This window comes from Mirounga leonina, unplaced genomic scaffold (assembly GCF_011800145.1).
Source record: "Mirounga leonina isolate KUSES-001 unplaced genomic scaffold, KU_Mleo_1.0 Mir_127, whole genome shotgun sequence".
Classification (NCBI taxonomy): domain Eukaryota; kingdom Metazoa; phylum Chordata; class Mammalia; order Carnivora; family Phocidae; genus Mirounga; species Mirounga leonina.
Window position 1 is genome coordinate 71,971,053 of NW_023270316.1, and position 15,203 is coordinate 71,986,255.

The following is a 15,203-nucleotide window of genomic DNA, read 5'->3' on the forward strand; positions in this document are numbered from 1 at the left end:
CAGGCTCTTTTTTTAACCTGTTTCTCTCCAGACAAAGAAGGTTGGCAGCTGTAGAGCTGCTTGTATTTGAGAGTCTCATGACACCCAACCTTGCAGACTGATTGTAAAGATGTCTATTTTCTCATTTAGCCCTGCCTCCTTGCTGTTCTGTGGTGAAAACTGGGGCCATGGACACTCCTGACTCCTGCATATGTACCCCACCCCATTACTCCAAGCACAGATTCCCCAGGATGAGACCCTGCTCTGTGGGCTCCACTGACCTGTCCCCCACCCACAGCTAAAGGCATTTTCTTTAGGGGCTTTCCATACTTGACAGCCCTTCCTCAATTATTATGGTTTAGATTCACAGATGTTTCTACATTTGTTAAAGACAGTATCTACATTATCCTCCTGGTGTTTGAGGGGGGAGACTTGTGAGAAAAGAAAATGGTCAAACTTAACTCCACCATCTTAATTAAGGTCATCTCAAGAAATCTACAGGTGTTGAAAAGAGATAGGAGAAAAAAAGAAAGAAAGAAAAAGGAAAGAGATAGGAGAATAGCCCTAGAGATTCCTCTAATGGTTCTTTCATTAGATTCTTTGCCAAGCATATAAGCCAAAGGATGTGTAAGGCTGACATCTACACAGCTTTGATCCTGGGGCTCTCCAGAGGTGCATGAACTTCAGACTCTAACGTTTACAGTCCCTGAAACCCCCACTGCCTTCTCAGGGCTTCCCCAGCATCAGTACTCCACCATAGTCCCTGTTGCCTCATGCAGGGCCAGCTAATCCTCCAGGGAGAAGAAAACAAGCAAACAAAAAAATACACTGGATGTCCTTGGAAAATAGATTTTGATAAAATGCATTAATAAAATTTAAATTCACCATGCCTCCCAGACCTAGACTTTCATTGTGCAAAGAGTTTCAAAACCTTACAAACTTTTTCATATACTTCTTCAGTCTAAATGGTATCACTGTAAATGGTAACTGGCATTATAATAAGGCAAGTGTCGACAAACTTTTTTCTTAAAGGGCCAGACAGTAAACATTTTAGGCTTCTGGGCAATACCTTGTCTCTGTTACAATGACCCAACTCCGAAAGCAGCCATAAGCAAAAGGAGAGCAAACGGGTGTGGCTGTGTTCCATTAAAATTTATTTACAAAAATAGTTGTCTAGTCCAAGGACCATGGTTTGCCAGAAAATCCACACACATTGGTCTTATCCTTGTTTTATAAAGTAAAGATACTGCAATGTAGTAGGATTTAACACAGGCAGTTCAATGATGTGGTCTAGCATGGGGGTTAAAAACATGAACACGGAGACAGTCTTAAGTCAAATCTCCAGTCTATATTTTGTAAGCTGCATGGCGTAAGTTATTTCACTTAAGTTTCACTCCCTTCACTTCTAATACAAAAATAACAATTGTACCTAACTCAAGGTAGGCACAACATGTGTTGTATAACTCTCCAGCAGCACCCCTTAACCCCATTAACACTTCTGCAGCGAGAAGCATAGATATTCACACGAAGCAGTATGAATGGACATACAAATATTCAGAAGGGTTATGGTCAGGTAGTGCCATCGAATGAAAACCTTTTGTTTTCATAGGTTTTTAATTTTCAGAATTAATGTATTTGGGATCTTTAGATTTGTATTTATTTATCAGTTATATTGTGGTTTTGTTTTGTTTTGTAAGATTTCTTTATTGTAGGGAGAGAGAGAGCATGCGCATGCACAAGCAGGGGGAGGGGCACAGGGAGACAGAATCCTGAAGCAGACTCCCCACTGAGCACGGAACCTGACACAAGGCTCCGTCTCAGGACCTGAGATCATGATATGACCCGAAACCAAGAGTTGGCCGCTTAAAGGACTGAGCTACCCAGGCGCCCCTAAGCTCATTGTTTATGCCCTTTCATGGTCAATCTATTGGAATCTTGATGTTTTTCTTCCTGATTTAATTGTAGTGCTTCAAAATAAAGAGAAGTCAATTTTAATGTAGCCCAATCTGTCCACATTTACTTTTGTGATTTGGGCTAACTCACAGTAAATGTGCAATCAGGGATTACTGAGCAAAGGAATGAGGTTTTCTTTTCCTCCACAGCACTGTGAATCCTAGTCTCTCCCTGGCTGGAAGATTTCTTTCAGGGAAGGAACAAAACGAGAGACTCCTTCCAAGAGCTGGCCAACAGGAGTGCATGACAGGAGGTGAGCTTTCAGACTGCTTTAACATGGAATCCTAGCTGTTTGGCTTTTCCTTTTCCTTTTTACTCCAGAAGGATGGTATGCAGCTATTTCCTTGCATTTCCTGGGAGAGTCTGAAAGTTAAGCCCTCCTGCCTCTCAAGTTAAGAGATGCTATCAGTAGTTTTTTTGGCAGATAACGACTTTGGCTCTGCATTTAATGGACGTTCATGAAATTTAAAAAATGATAGTGTTTGAGGAGAACGGTAGTATGTCCTAGGAAAACATGAAGAAAACCAGAAGGATTTCTGCAGAAAGAAAAGAGATAAATGAGTCCGGCATATTGCCAGAGCAGGTCCTGGTAGCCTGGGGGACTCTAGCAAAGTTGCCTCAGAAGGGAAAGGGCCTGCTGCCTGGAATAAGTCAAGCAGGCCAAGCAAAGGGCCACGGGCCTGGGTCCAGGGAAGGGCCAGTGGGAGCACAGCCATCCCACCAAAGCTCCCCAGTCTCTGCAATAAGAACGTCTCATTGTCGGTCTCAAAGCCTATGCCAAGTGGTCCTTCCAACAGCACTAAGAAAGGATTTCACATTCTCAGTGTCCTGTAGGAGTGACAACCATTGTCACAAGGCTTTGTTAGGTCCCTAATGATTACCCATGTGAACACATATCTCTCTAAATTAAGATACCCAGGAGCCCAAGAAAAATAGTTGGGAGTCTTGGAGGAGCAGGGGTGGAGGAGTCCCTTATATGTGTACTTCTGGGGGCTGAGGTGATCTGTAAAGAAGTGTCACCCTCATCACAAATGTGTGAACACAAGCAAGTCATCCTCAGAAAGAGCTCGAACTGCCTGCCTCTTCTGGGTAGTGGTATTTTTATGCACGTGGGATACACTTAAAGACTTTTCATTACCCAAAACTTGACTACTGTTAAATAAATCTCAGCTAAGTTCATTTTTAGTAATTTTAAGTTTTTCCAAATTAAAACTATTTTATAGTTTTTCCAAAGTAAAACTATTAACATTTGTTACATCATGCTATTTCAAAGCTTGTAATTCAAATCCACATCAAATTTATAAGTTACTGGTGAAGGTGAAATCATGCTGGAGAGAATGGTGGCCCAGTGGAGGGGAACATCATAGCTTTAAAGACCAGCCATCTGCTGACAACTAACACTTTCAGATCTCCAGTCCTGTCCTCTCAACGCTGGTCTCCCAGATGTAGCGCTTCATCCCATAGGATGGCTAAGGGCATTTCAACTGCAACACATCCTGAGTTAGCTCCTATCCTCCCCTTCTAAACCAGCTTCTCCCCTACTCTCTGAGTGGCAACTCCATTCTCAAGGAGTCTACCTTCCACTGCACATTTTCTCTCAGAGCCCATGCGCAGTCAGTCAGGAGCCCCGATGTGTTCTACCTTCTCACTGTGTCCCATCACCACCCGGACACTGCCTCACCTCTTGGCTGCTCCCCCTGCTTCATCCTCTGTCCTTGTAGACTCAGAGGGATCCTGAGTCCACAAAAGCCAGATCACGCTGCCCTGGCTCCAAAGCCTTCAATGTTTTTCTCATTCAGAGGAAAATTCAAATCCTTAGAATGGTTCTTAAGGCTTATGCAATTCCCCCCTCCCCGACACACACACACACACACACACACACACGCCCACACCCCACCAACCTCCTAGCTTCCCACCTCCCCTGCTCACTCTGCTCCAGCCTCCTGGCCTTCCTGCCACCTCAGGGGCTGTTCCTGGCTCCTTCCTCTGCCTGGATGCTCCACCCCTGATATCCATGTGGTTCCCTCCCTCACCTCCTCTGGGGGATTGGTTTAAAGGGGACCTCCCAACCACCCTATTAAAAATCATAATCTCCTTCCTTCTTTCCCAGATGTCCTATATTCCTCCTCTATGTTTCATTTCCTTCAATACTAGTTATTTCTCCCAACACATGATGTAATTTATTTGCTCATTAAAAAACAAAAAAGGCTACCCCCATCCTAAAACTCAAGCTCCATGGGGGCAAGGATTTTTGTCTGTTGTCACTGCTTTATCCCCCACACCTAGAACAGTGCTGATATGTAACAGTCCCTCAGTAATAATTCTCAAATGAGGGACTGAATCACCTAATTACCTTGCAGCAGCTTTGATAATAACATGTAGGTCCATCACAATATACATATATCATGAGAGCCATCAAAAATAATTTGATTTTTATAGAAGTGCTTGTCAAAAAAAAACTAAGAAAAAACATTTAAAAATTATTGTTCATCGGGGCACGTGGGTGGCTTAGTCATTAAGCATCTGCCTTCAGCTCAGGTCATGATCCCCGGGGTCCTGGGATTGAGCCCCACATTGGGCTCCCTGCTTGGTGGGAAGCCTGCTTCTCCCTCTCCCACTCCCCCCGTTTGTGTTCCTGCTCTATCTCTCTCTCTGTCAAATAAATAAATAAAATCTTTTTAAAAAGTTATTGTTCATCAATAATTATTTCAGTAAATGACAATTCATGAAGTAATGTAATGGAAAATAGGTTTTAAAAAGTTCCTTTCCACTTATAATAAAAGAAATGCAATAATAATAATAATAGGAGGAGGAGATGGAGGAGTGATAATATTCAACACTGGCAAGGGTATGGCAAGAAGAAACACTTCCAAGAAACACTAGTATGAAAATAATTGTTACACGTTTTCTAGAAAATTCCTTGGCCTTAAAAAAATGTTTGGATATGCTTTTATCCAATCATTACACTTCAAATGATCGAGCCTAAGAAAACATAAGAAAGAAGACAAATAAGTATACACAAAGACTCAAATCACAACACTATTGAAAATAGTGTAGAGTAAGCAGAACTCAACTGCCAGTGATTGGGCAATGAATCAACTCTGACACAATTCTCCACCTTCTCCCATTCTTCCCACTTCCTCAAGAGGCTGCCCCTGAAGTGCCTCCATCCCATCCATATAATTCTTCTGGCTGTAATTTCTTAAAACACTGTGCTCCTTGCTTTCATATTTATAATTATGTATTTATTTTTTTGCTTTTTTGGTCTATTTCATCCATTAGACGGTAAGACGCATAAAGACAGGAGCTCTATGGTTTGTTCACTGCTGCAGTCCTTAATTTACAACTTCTGGCCCATAATAACCACCCAAAATGTGTTGAATAAATGAATAAGTGAACAAAACAGAATATTATGCTGCCATTAAAATATTTCTGAAACACGGATGACCTAGGAAATGTCTACAATGTATTAATAGAAAAACACAAAACTCACATTCAAAATTATTTTAACTGTTGAAACATGCACAGAAAAAAAATCACAGTGGAAGATAAAACTCCATAATAATAACTCTGGCTGGGTGTTAAAATATGTTAAGTATTATTACTTCCTTTTCCATATTTTTCTATGTTCAAAATGTTTTACACTGGGGATGTATTATGTCCATAATAAAATCATACATAAAGCCCAGAGGAAACCACAGGAGTGGAAGACTGGAGACAGCAAACAAGCCAGTGCAGAGAACCTCAGGAGGGGACACTGGCCAGCCATGGCGGAGCAGGGCGACAGGGCTGGGAGAGGCAGCAGAGCCTTTTCATAAGCAATTATGGAGTGGTCCAGATTTGTGAGCAGATGAAGAGTGATATGGTCAGTGCCGGGCTGTAGAAAGATCTCTCTGGCAAACTACAACCCCCAGGCCAAACCCAGCCCCCTCTCTGTTTCTGTGAACTAAGCTGTACTGAAATACAGCCACACTCATTCACTGATGTACGGTCTGCAGCTGCTTTCATGCGAAGCAGTTACCACACGGGCCATTATGGCCCAGAAAGCCTAAAATATTTACCATCTGACCCCTTACAGAAAAACCCCACTGGCCCCTGGTCTACAGGCTGTATCAGAGAAAGGAGAAATCGCACGAATTGAGGAGGTGGTTGCAAAGGCCACCCTTTTAAAGGGAACGTGAAGGATGACTGGTGCAGACGGAGGAGTCTTGACAAGTATCTGTATTGACAGTCAGATGGAAGAGAAGAAAAAGGCTCCTCTCAGAGAGTAAGGCATTCATGTAGTAGACAGTTACTGCCGTTTTAGAGAATTACTATTTACAAGTGCAGCAGGAAAAAACAGTAACAGCTGGGTCACTTACCCGCAGAATCAGAGCTGTAGAGACTGGTAGCTGCCGTGATGGGTCCTGGCGGGTGGATGGCACTCGCCGAGGACCTCTGACTCGCAATCAGGATCCTGCTCTTTGCAGATGGTAAACGGGACATTGCACCCAATCCCAACTGGGGCTTAAGGAGCATGGCCGATCGATAGAAAGTTGGAGGAACTTCATAATGAGTATAGGAAGGAGAACAAAATTCTTCTTTTCCCGGGCGTTCTGTAACCTGTGATAAATGACCAGAAGCTTAATCAGAGAAGCTCCCATCACAGGATGAGCATGGAATGTGGTCAGGAGACCAAGGCTCCAGCAATGGCCACTCTGACCCCACCGAGTTGCTCCATCACTGACCACTTACCTTCTCTGGGCTCCAGGGTCTTCATCCCTAAGTTAACAATACAACTGGATGACCTCTCAGGTCTCTTCCAGTTCTAATGCACTAAGAATCCACATTTCACTGGGAAAACAACTCACTGTACAAGATTTTTAAATTTGATTGCTACAAAATCACTGGAATCTGTGTGAGTAGCCAATCTATAAATACATAATTTCAATGAAGCAGGAAAAGAGTTTAGCCAATGTTCATAGAATTATGAAAGTTTCGTTCTTCCTAATGAGAAAAGGCACAATGTTTATGGTAACCTACTCTTAAGATAAGCAGGTGAACCTTACCAATTTCTGTTAAGTCTTTACCGGGCTACTTAGGCAATAAAAAAGCATTGTTAATGTGGGAGAAAAGGCTGTTTGGAAGAACAAAGCAGTTGATGGAAAAATACATTTTCAGGCCTCTACAATCTGTTTACATAATTAAAAATGAGAGACTGTGAATCTCCTCATCTGTCTCCCCTAGTAAGGTGGGGTGTCCAGGAATGTTTGATAAGTTTCACTACAGTGAAAGTTCTAGGGCAGAATCTTGTTGACGGCTAAATCCATAGCACCTACAATGGTGTCTGGTACATAAAGTCAATAAATATTTATTCAATAAAGGAATCATGTTTCCATTCTTACCTAAATTTAATAACAGAATAATCCTGTGACTTTCCCCTATAGTTAAAGTTTGGGCTAGAACACAACCTATATGCGTTTTATATAGGTAATTCTATACTCACAAAGCCTGTTCATATTATCAGTGTTTCTTCATATTAAAAATGAAAAAAATAAGACAACTAAATTATCTCTATTTCCTTTAAGTTAAAAAAAAAAAATAGTGCCAGAGGCTATGAACGAAAAGATACATCTGTGAACTCTGCGCTAACTCACAATTTTATGTGTCAAACATTTATCTATTCAGGAATCACAAGCATTTAACAATATTCTTTAATAGGGGCTATAAAGCTTTGATCCAAGCTGTTGAAGAGAAAAACTCTCAATGTGATACTCTTTTAATGTTTAACGTTTTCTCCTTAAACTGACATTATTAAACAAACAAAAGATTAGGCCTTTAAAGTTTTATCATAATCACATTGTAACATATGCATGATTGCTCTAGTAGACAGGCTGAATTCAGGCCACAGCAAGTTATATTCCTGTGAAAGACATTCTATTCCTGCTCTCTAATAAAATTTTTACCATTCCCTGCTTACCCTCTTACTATCAACCTTTGGCTTTTCTATTATATTTATGTTCCTCTATTTTTTCATTGCAGTTTCTAAAATTCCGGTGCCCCTGCTCACTGCTTCTAGCAAGTGTGCTCATGAAGAAAAGACTTCTATCCCACATCTGTCAGGTTTTCAGGACTGCAATATGCTGATCTCAGTAATTACTCAGTCCTTTGAAACTGGAGAGTCCAAAACCCAACATGCTGTCACTTGGAAGTGTCCTTAAGGATTTCAGTCACTGCAATGCCTGTCACTTTGTTGGGTGGTTTGTCTCTGGTAAGATGTAACAAATTCTTTAAGACGGTGAAAAGTATGCCTAATTGGTGTTTCTGATAAGGCAAGGGCACCTACAAAAAAATTCCACACTCGTTTCTTTCATCTTTACTGACAATACAGCAGGTGTCACTGACAGCTACGAACACATAGCACTGAACCCCAAATGACTCTTTCCCCTCCTTCTCTAATGGAGTACTTTTAGAGAAATAATTTTGAAAGCAAACTAAAAGATCCTTGTGATCTCAAACTCCTAAAAGTCAATCAAGGTATACAAACAGGTTAAGTTCTTACTAAATTGCCACTCTTCCTATTTGCCCCGTCCTGCTTTCAGTGGAATGGGCTGAACTGGGCAGACACACAGTAAATGTGGAGGCTTCATTGAGAAGTCACTGATCCAGATAGCCACTGGCAGAGGACCTGTGATGGTTAATCTTAACAACCTGGCTAGGTCATGGTACCCAGATATTTGGTCAAAGACTATTCTAGATGTTTATGTTTTCAAAATGAGATCAACATTTAAATCAGTAAGCCCTGAATAAAGCAGATTATGCCTCATCATGTGGGTAGGCCTCACCTAATCAGTTGAATGCTTTAATGGAAAAAGACTGACCTCCCTTAAAGAAGAGGGAAATCTGCAGCAGGTGGCCTTTGGACTTGAACTGCAGCATCACCTCTTCCCTACGTCTCCAGCCTGCTGGCCCACCCTGCATACTTTGGACTTGCCAGCCTCCACAATTGCACCGGCCAATCCCTTCAAGTCTGGATAGATACTTACATAATACATACATATGTCCCTGTATTATGGGAGTAGGAAGGGAGACCAGCCCTGATCAGACATCTGTATGTTGCAAGTACACGACCTCACCCGTGTCCTCTCCCCCCTGCTCCCCTCTTCCCACCTCCTTATACTAAAAATGCAAAGGGATTCCCCAAGGCATCAGTAGGAAGAAGTGTCCCAGAGACCTCAGGATAGGTGCAAGGAGAAAACAGTCTAAACCAGGAAGCATATTTGATCATCCTGCCATGATCTTCAAAGCCGCTTCCGGAAGCTCTAAATGTCTGTACTGTTCCTGTCAACGGAGAAAGGATGCCCTCTCTCAGAAGAGCCCTTCCTCTGACTTCTTCATTTCTACTAATGCTAACCCAGCAGGAATCTGTCAATAATGATGAAAGAGTCTGAAGCTGGTTTGGGTTTGTACTGTTAAGACTTTCCCATTTATTAAAAAGATATAGGACTTCTACAATTGAAAAATACTTCTGTTGCAACTGGTCAGAAATGTGTTCTTTCCCTGGAGATTGGCTGAAGCCATCCTGTGGCAAGGCAGGGCTCACTGGCAGGGGAGGTGGCCTTGGGACCTCCCTGCACCAAGCCAGAATGCAGGAAGGCAACCCACTGGATTTCGTCAAGTTGCAGCTCTAGGAGCAAAGGCCAAGGGCCAGCCTATTGATTAAAAGAGGATTATGGCAGAAATTGGCCCAGTACAACACCTGGGGCTTCTCTGCCCCGTCTTGTAGCTGGAAGACAGGGCCTTGGACACCTGATTATGGCAGAAAACAGTCCCCAGAGGGGCTGGTGCACAGTGGCACTGCTGTCCCCCACCAATGGGGCCTCTCCAAACCCCTCAGAACTACTAACACCACACAAACACTCATGCTATCCCATTTCCTTGAGACTCAGGGTGGATTCTAGAGGATTAAGAATAGGAACTATTTTGGGGGGAAATGTGCATATAATTTAGAAGTTATATTTTATGGAGGGAGCCAAAGCAATGCAGAAAAGACATACACAAAACCAAAATCAGTAAGGGTCACAGAGAAAGAAATGCAGACAGTAACAGCATGTTTGCCGACCTCTCCACATAAAATTTCTCTCATGAATGTGTTCTTGCAGAGAAAAGTCTGGGGGATCTTTTTTGGGGTGGGTGGGGAACCAAATTAGTCTATTTGAAGAAATGGTACAAATGAATGAACTGAAGTGGATGCGCTGGTACGACTTACAGACAAGGTAAAGGTAACCCCAACATGTGTTGTGACCAGGGCAGCCATCCCAGTGGCCACAGAGAAACCAGCCCAAGGGTGAGCTCTTATCACTGTCTTCCAGAGTGTGCTTGTCAAAGAGATACTCTGCCATGCCAGATTTGGGGACCCAATCATGCACAAGTTGCTTACTTCTGCAGTGACCCAAGAAGAAGAAGAAAAAGAGTCTTTGGTTATTTAAACAGCTTTGGTATCCGCAGCCTGGGGAGGGTCAGAGGGCTACCTTTGAGAGGCCTCAGAAGGAGCATCCCTGCCTTAGCAAGGAGCTTAAGGTCAGAGCCTGATCCTGAGCCTTGGAGGCCCAGGTGGATAAGGTTTTAGAAATTTGAGAAAGACTCACATTAACCAAGCTCAGAGACTGATGTATAAGACCAGAGTGGCAATCTGTCCACTGTTAGTGAGATGCCACGGCCTAGGGCCAGACTCTTTATGTCCTTTGGCTAGAACATCCTCTCGCTGCAGACCTCTGTGTGAGAAGCCCACCTAAAACAGGACAGAACGCAGCCCGGAACAGTGAAATGAGCCCCTGCTGAAAAGACTGGACCCTCAGACTCTCTAGTTGGTGTTCTCTCTGTAGAGATGTGAGGTGGGAAAGCAGGCCCAGAGTCAGAAGACAGTGACCGAGCTGTGTGACTTGGAGCTAACAGCCTGCCTCAAGGCAGAACAGACGGTCAGCTGCTGGGGCACCTGTCAGTGATAGCTTTGGTCAAGGTCTGCTGCTTAGGATAGATTCACCTCTTTTGCTGGGCCAAAGCTGACAACTTCCACTCTGATCAGTACATTCAGCAAATATGTCAATATATTCAGTCAACCTAAGGTCCAACGTTGGACTTAGCCCTTCTATCTCTAAGAAGCTTTGGTTGACTTTTGTTTGGATCCAACATATATGAGTTCATAATTCAGCCATCATTCAACATTTTCTGACAACATCGTTATGTCAAGCACTGTAAACTCTGGGGACCCAGCAGAGAACAACAACAACAACAAAAACAGAAAAAAAGTCCCTGTTCTCATGGATTTTACATTCTAGTTGATGCCGCAAAAACAGAAAAAGTATATACCCCAGATGGAGATAAGCACTAAGAAAAAAATAAACCAGAGAAAGGGGGTCTCAGGGAAGGTGAAGTGTCTCTCCAATGAAGTGCCATTTGAACAGAGATAGAAAGTAAAGGAGACAGCCACTGGGGGTCTATGGAAAAAGAACATTCCAAGCAGAGGTAAGTGCAAAGACCCCGAGGCAGCAGAAGGAGAGAGGGTGAGCAGAGGAAGGAGAGGTGGTTGGGGAGGTTATGGAGCCAGATTGAGTCCATCCTAAAAGCTGAGCCATCCTACATGCTTAAGCCTGTGTTCTAAATGGCCTGGGCAGACCTGAAGGATGTTATGGAGAGGAGTGATCTGACCCCAGCTTTTAAATGATCACTGTGGCCGCCATGAGGAGACTGGTTCAGGAGATAAATCTGCCTTCTGAGCTCTGGGACGACAACTCGCCATCACACCCAGAAATGAAAGGGGCAGCACAGTGTTGGAATTGGGAGGGCGAGAGGAGCATCTCAGCACTGTCCTTGTTCTGTGGCTTTAACTGAGTTACTCAAATCCCTCCAAAGTGGTTTATACAATGATAAAAACTGTAATCCCAACCTCCAGAAAATACTGCAAGGACTAGTAAAGATTGATAAAGACGAAATGTTATGTTATGTGGGCTCAAGGCATAGTAGGTGCTCAACTAAATGTTAGTTGTAATTATTATTCTGACTCAAGGAGCCCATGCCTAACACATTATTTGCTATTCACTGTGGTTTTCCCATGTATGAATATGAGATTCTCCCATAAGGAAAATACTCCCCCTGAGAGGATGAAGTCAGACCAATTTGAACAATGTATTTATTTTGGACTTTTCCCCCTGTTGATCTGGCTTATAAAAGACTTATGCTGACTTATTTAAGCATAGAAACCAATTTAAATGCATACTTATCTAACCTCTCATGTATTACACTGAGTGGAACTTAAATGAGTCTCCTTAGATGTTAGCTACATCTCATCATGACCGGCAAGCTCTTCCGGTCAAAAATGTCCACTTGTCTATAAACTCCTCTAGTTAAGAACATCCATTTCTGTGCACATGGATCCATCAAAATCTGCAATTTGCTAACAGAGGATATTCTGTTTTCACAGTTCACACTGAAAACACATAACAAACTTTACAGTGTTTGACTTAAAGATCATATCAGAATGACATTCTCTTACCTCCTGCAAAAACTTTTCACTCATTTGACTGAAATGGTGTCCTGGGGGCTTGATCCCAGACACCATCAACCCAGAACTGAAGACCCGTGGCTTTTGCAAGTCTGGCTTGTATTTCTCATAGAGGTTGGCAGATGGCTTCAGCTCACCACCTGCTGCCTTCTCCTCTTTGGGAAGAGACATGGTACATGTGGGCGGAACATAAGGAAGGCCCACCGGAACCAGCGAAGTGTCCACCTGGCCGAGGGCCTGAGGACTCCTCCTGATGTAGGTGATGATCTTGGGCCTCACGTGCTTGGGCTTGGGCAGAATGATGGGCTTGGGTTCTGTCCTTTCTTCTGTTTTTTCAACCTGGTGGCTCTCCATTCCCTCCTGTGAGGAAGGGGTATCCTCAGAATGTGGGAATACAGGCTCGGGGATCCCACTGGGGCAGGTGCTCTTGTCAGGCACTTTCGGGGGTGTGTTCAACAACCGCACACTATCAGTGGGGGGTGTGGCAGCCGAGGCTGACCTGGCATCCACACCTAACGCGCCAAGGTCCTGAACACTGCTACTAGGTGGTGGAGGCTGGTGGGTCACATTCACAGTTGTCTCTGGATGGAGGGGTGCCAGGCCACTGAGAAGAGCACCTGCTCCCCCTGGGGTGCTTTCAGTCTTAGCTGTATTTTCTAGGAGGTTCCTATCTTCTGCGACAGATGTAGTGATCTCTTTGCTGTCCCCTACTTCTGAGTTGCTGCTCTGAGGGCCGAGGGGCTCAGGGACCCCAGTGTTGAGCTCTCCAACAGAAGGATCTAAAGTACAAACTGCCACACTGTCCATGTTCCCACTGTCCAGTGCGCTCTCCTCACTGACATCTGAGGGCCTGCTGTCTGGTGGGTCATAAGGAATGAAAGGTACATGCCCATCACCCGCTGAAACGCCCAACTTCCTAGCTGCACTTGATGAAATTTTGCCAGTGGGCTGCTTCTCGGCAGCTTCCAAGGAAGCAGGGCCTTGTGTGGGGCTGGTCTGAAGAGAACCCTCCTCACCTAGGTGGACTGCTCTCTTGTCCTGCTCACTCCTGCCTCTTCCCCCACGAGTGTGGTGGCCACTGCTGTGTGACAGGCTAAGGGCACCAGTGGCGGCCTCCTGCTGTGCTTTCCCACCTGGCTCCTTTCTCTCGAGGAGTAACACACTACCTTCCTTGGGGCATCCCAGACCCTCGGCCTGGATTGACTTTAACTCCTGCCCAGCCTGGGGTGGGACAAATTTCAGCTCTGGCTTGAGCTCTCCCTTTCCCTGACCTAACTGTGCTTCTGGCTTACTCAGGACTCCCTTCAGTGCTGAAGCTGAATCCAGACCAGGCTCTGGAAGGGCCGAATGTGATGTGCTCTCACTGCTGACTTTCGGTCCATGTCCCCCCTCCATCTGGGTCTCTGAGGGGGTGGTCTCCTTGGTTGCTGAGGTAGATGGTTTAGGATGACGCACACTCTTTCCCTCTGAGGTACTGTCAGCTGGAGGAAGAGCTGCCCCTGGAGAGGGGGCGGTCAACAGCCTCTGCGGCCCCTCCCCGCCACTGAGCTCATGACGCGGGGCTTCAGGGGAGTCGAGTGGCGTGGGCTGCAGACGCTGCCAGGTCAGGCTCCCGCCACGTTCCCTTGTGGGCATGTCCACGACAACAGCAGAGCCACTTGCTCTTTCCAAAGAATGCCTTCTCAATTCCTCATTGTCAAGGGTCTTTGCCAACTTATCCTTAGGAGCATGCCGGGGAAGTTCAGCATCCCTTTTAGCCAAAACCTCTGGACTGGCCTCCGCCATAACGTTCCTCCAACTTGACAGACTTGGTCCCTGAACACTGCGAGGGGTCTGTAGGATATCTGTGCCTCTCTCCACCGTGTGCTCTTCATTTAGTCCTCCATGGACGGTCGAAGAAAATTTAAAATCTTTCAGGCTGGTGGGGCCAGACTGCGATCCTTTCCCAAAGCCCTGAAGTTGGTGAGATTCCTTATTGAAATGGGTACTATTCTCTGGCTCGCTTGAATTTGCATTTCCAATTTCATCTGTCCGGTCACGTGTCTCAGACTCATCATGAGAGGAACTGACCTCCAACATGATTTGATTGGCATTTGTATCTCCCAGACTTAGGATACTCTCATTATTATTTTTCACTCCATTTCTGTTGTCCCGCAACTGAGCGTAACATGATTTCTTTGCAGCCCCTGGGACACTCATTTTCAACCCTTCAGTGGGGGCTGCTGGCCATGCAGTCCCACTTAATGGAAAGGAGCTTCCTTCAAGCTGCTACTTGATTAATAGGAAATTCTCAAGCTGCTCGTTGCCCCCTGACAATGTCACGCTGCAATACTACTTTAATCATTTTCAGAGCAGTCTTAAAACCAAGCATTGTCTTGACATACAGCGGGATGACTTATCTGTTAGGTTCCTGCTGAATGAGAGCCAATTAGTCCATAAGACCTAGAGAGAAATAAAAATAAAATCATGTTGTTGGCACTGACAAATAGAGATTCTTAGGGGAAAAAAACATGGAAAACACAGATTTATTCATCACTTTCATATTATTATTTCATTCACTCAGCCCTTAAATTTCTCAAAAACCTTTCTGATAGGGTCCCTGCTGGCCAAATATGGGGAAATTAAAACATAAAAATGATTAATGTTAGAAATGGATTATAAAACATATTAAATCTTAAATTCAAATTTTAAAAACCCACAGGTTCATGTTGATACTGATTTAAAAGGCTGG

At 44.2% G+C, this 15,203-nt stretch overlaps 1 protein-coding gene across 1 annotated transcript in view; it reads right to left on the bottom strand.

Annotated features, from left to right (window-relative positions):
* The window catches only part of LOC118009548 (microtubule-associated tumor suppressor candidate 2-like), a 91,815-nt gene extending 77,156 nt beyond the window's left edge, over positions 1-14,659 (bottom strand). Inside the window, exons 1-2 of the mRNA XM_035003620.1 lie at positions 12,464-14,659; positions 6,294-6,534 (exon numbers count right to left, since the gene is read on the bottom strand). Coding sequence (XP_034859511.1) covers positions 6,294-6,534; positions 12,464-14,551 — 2,329 coding nt within the window. The 5' untranslated portion in view covers positions 14,552-14,659. The remainder of the gene's footprint in view (positions 1-6,293; positions 6,535-12,463) is intronic.
* Between the last annotated feature and the right edge of the window lie 544 nt (positions 14,660-15,203).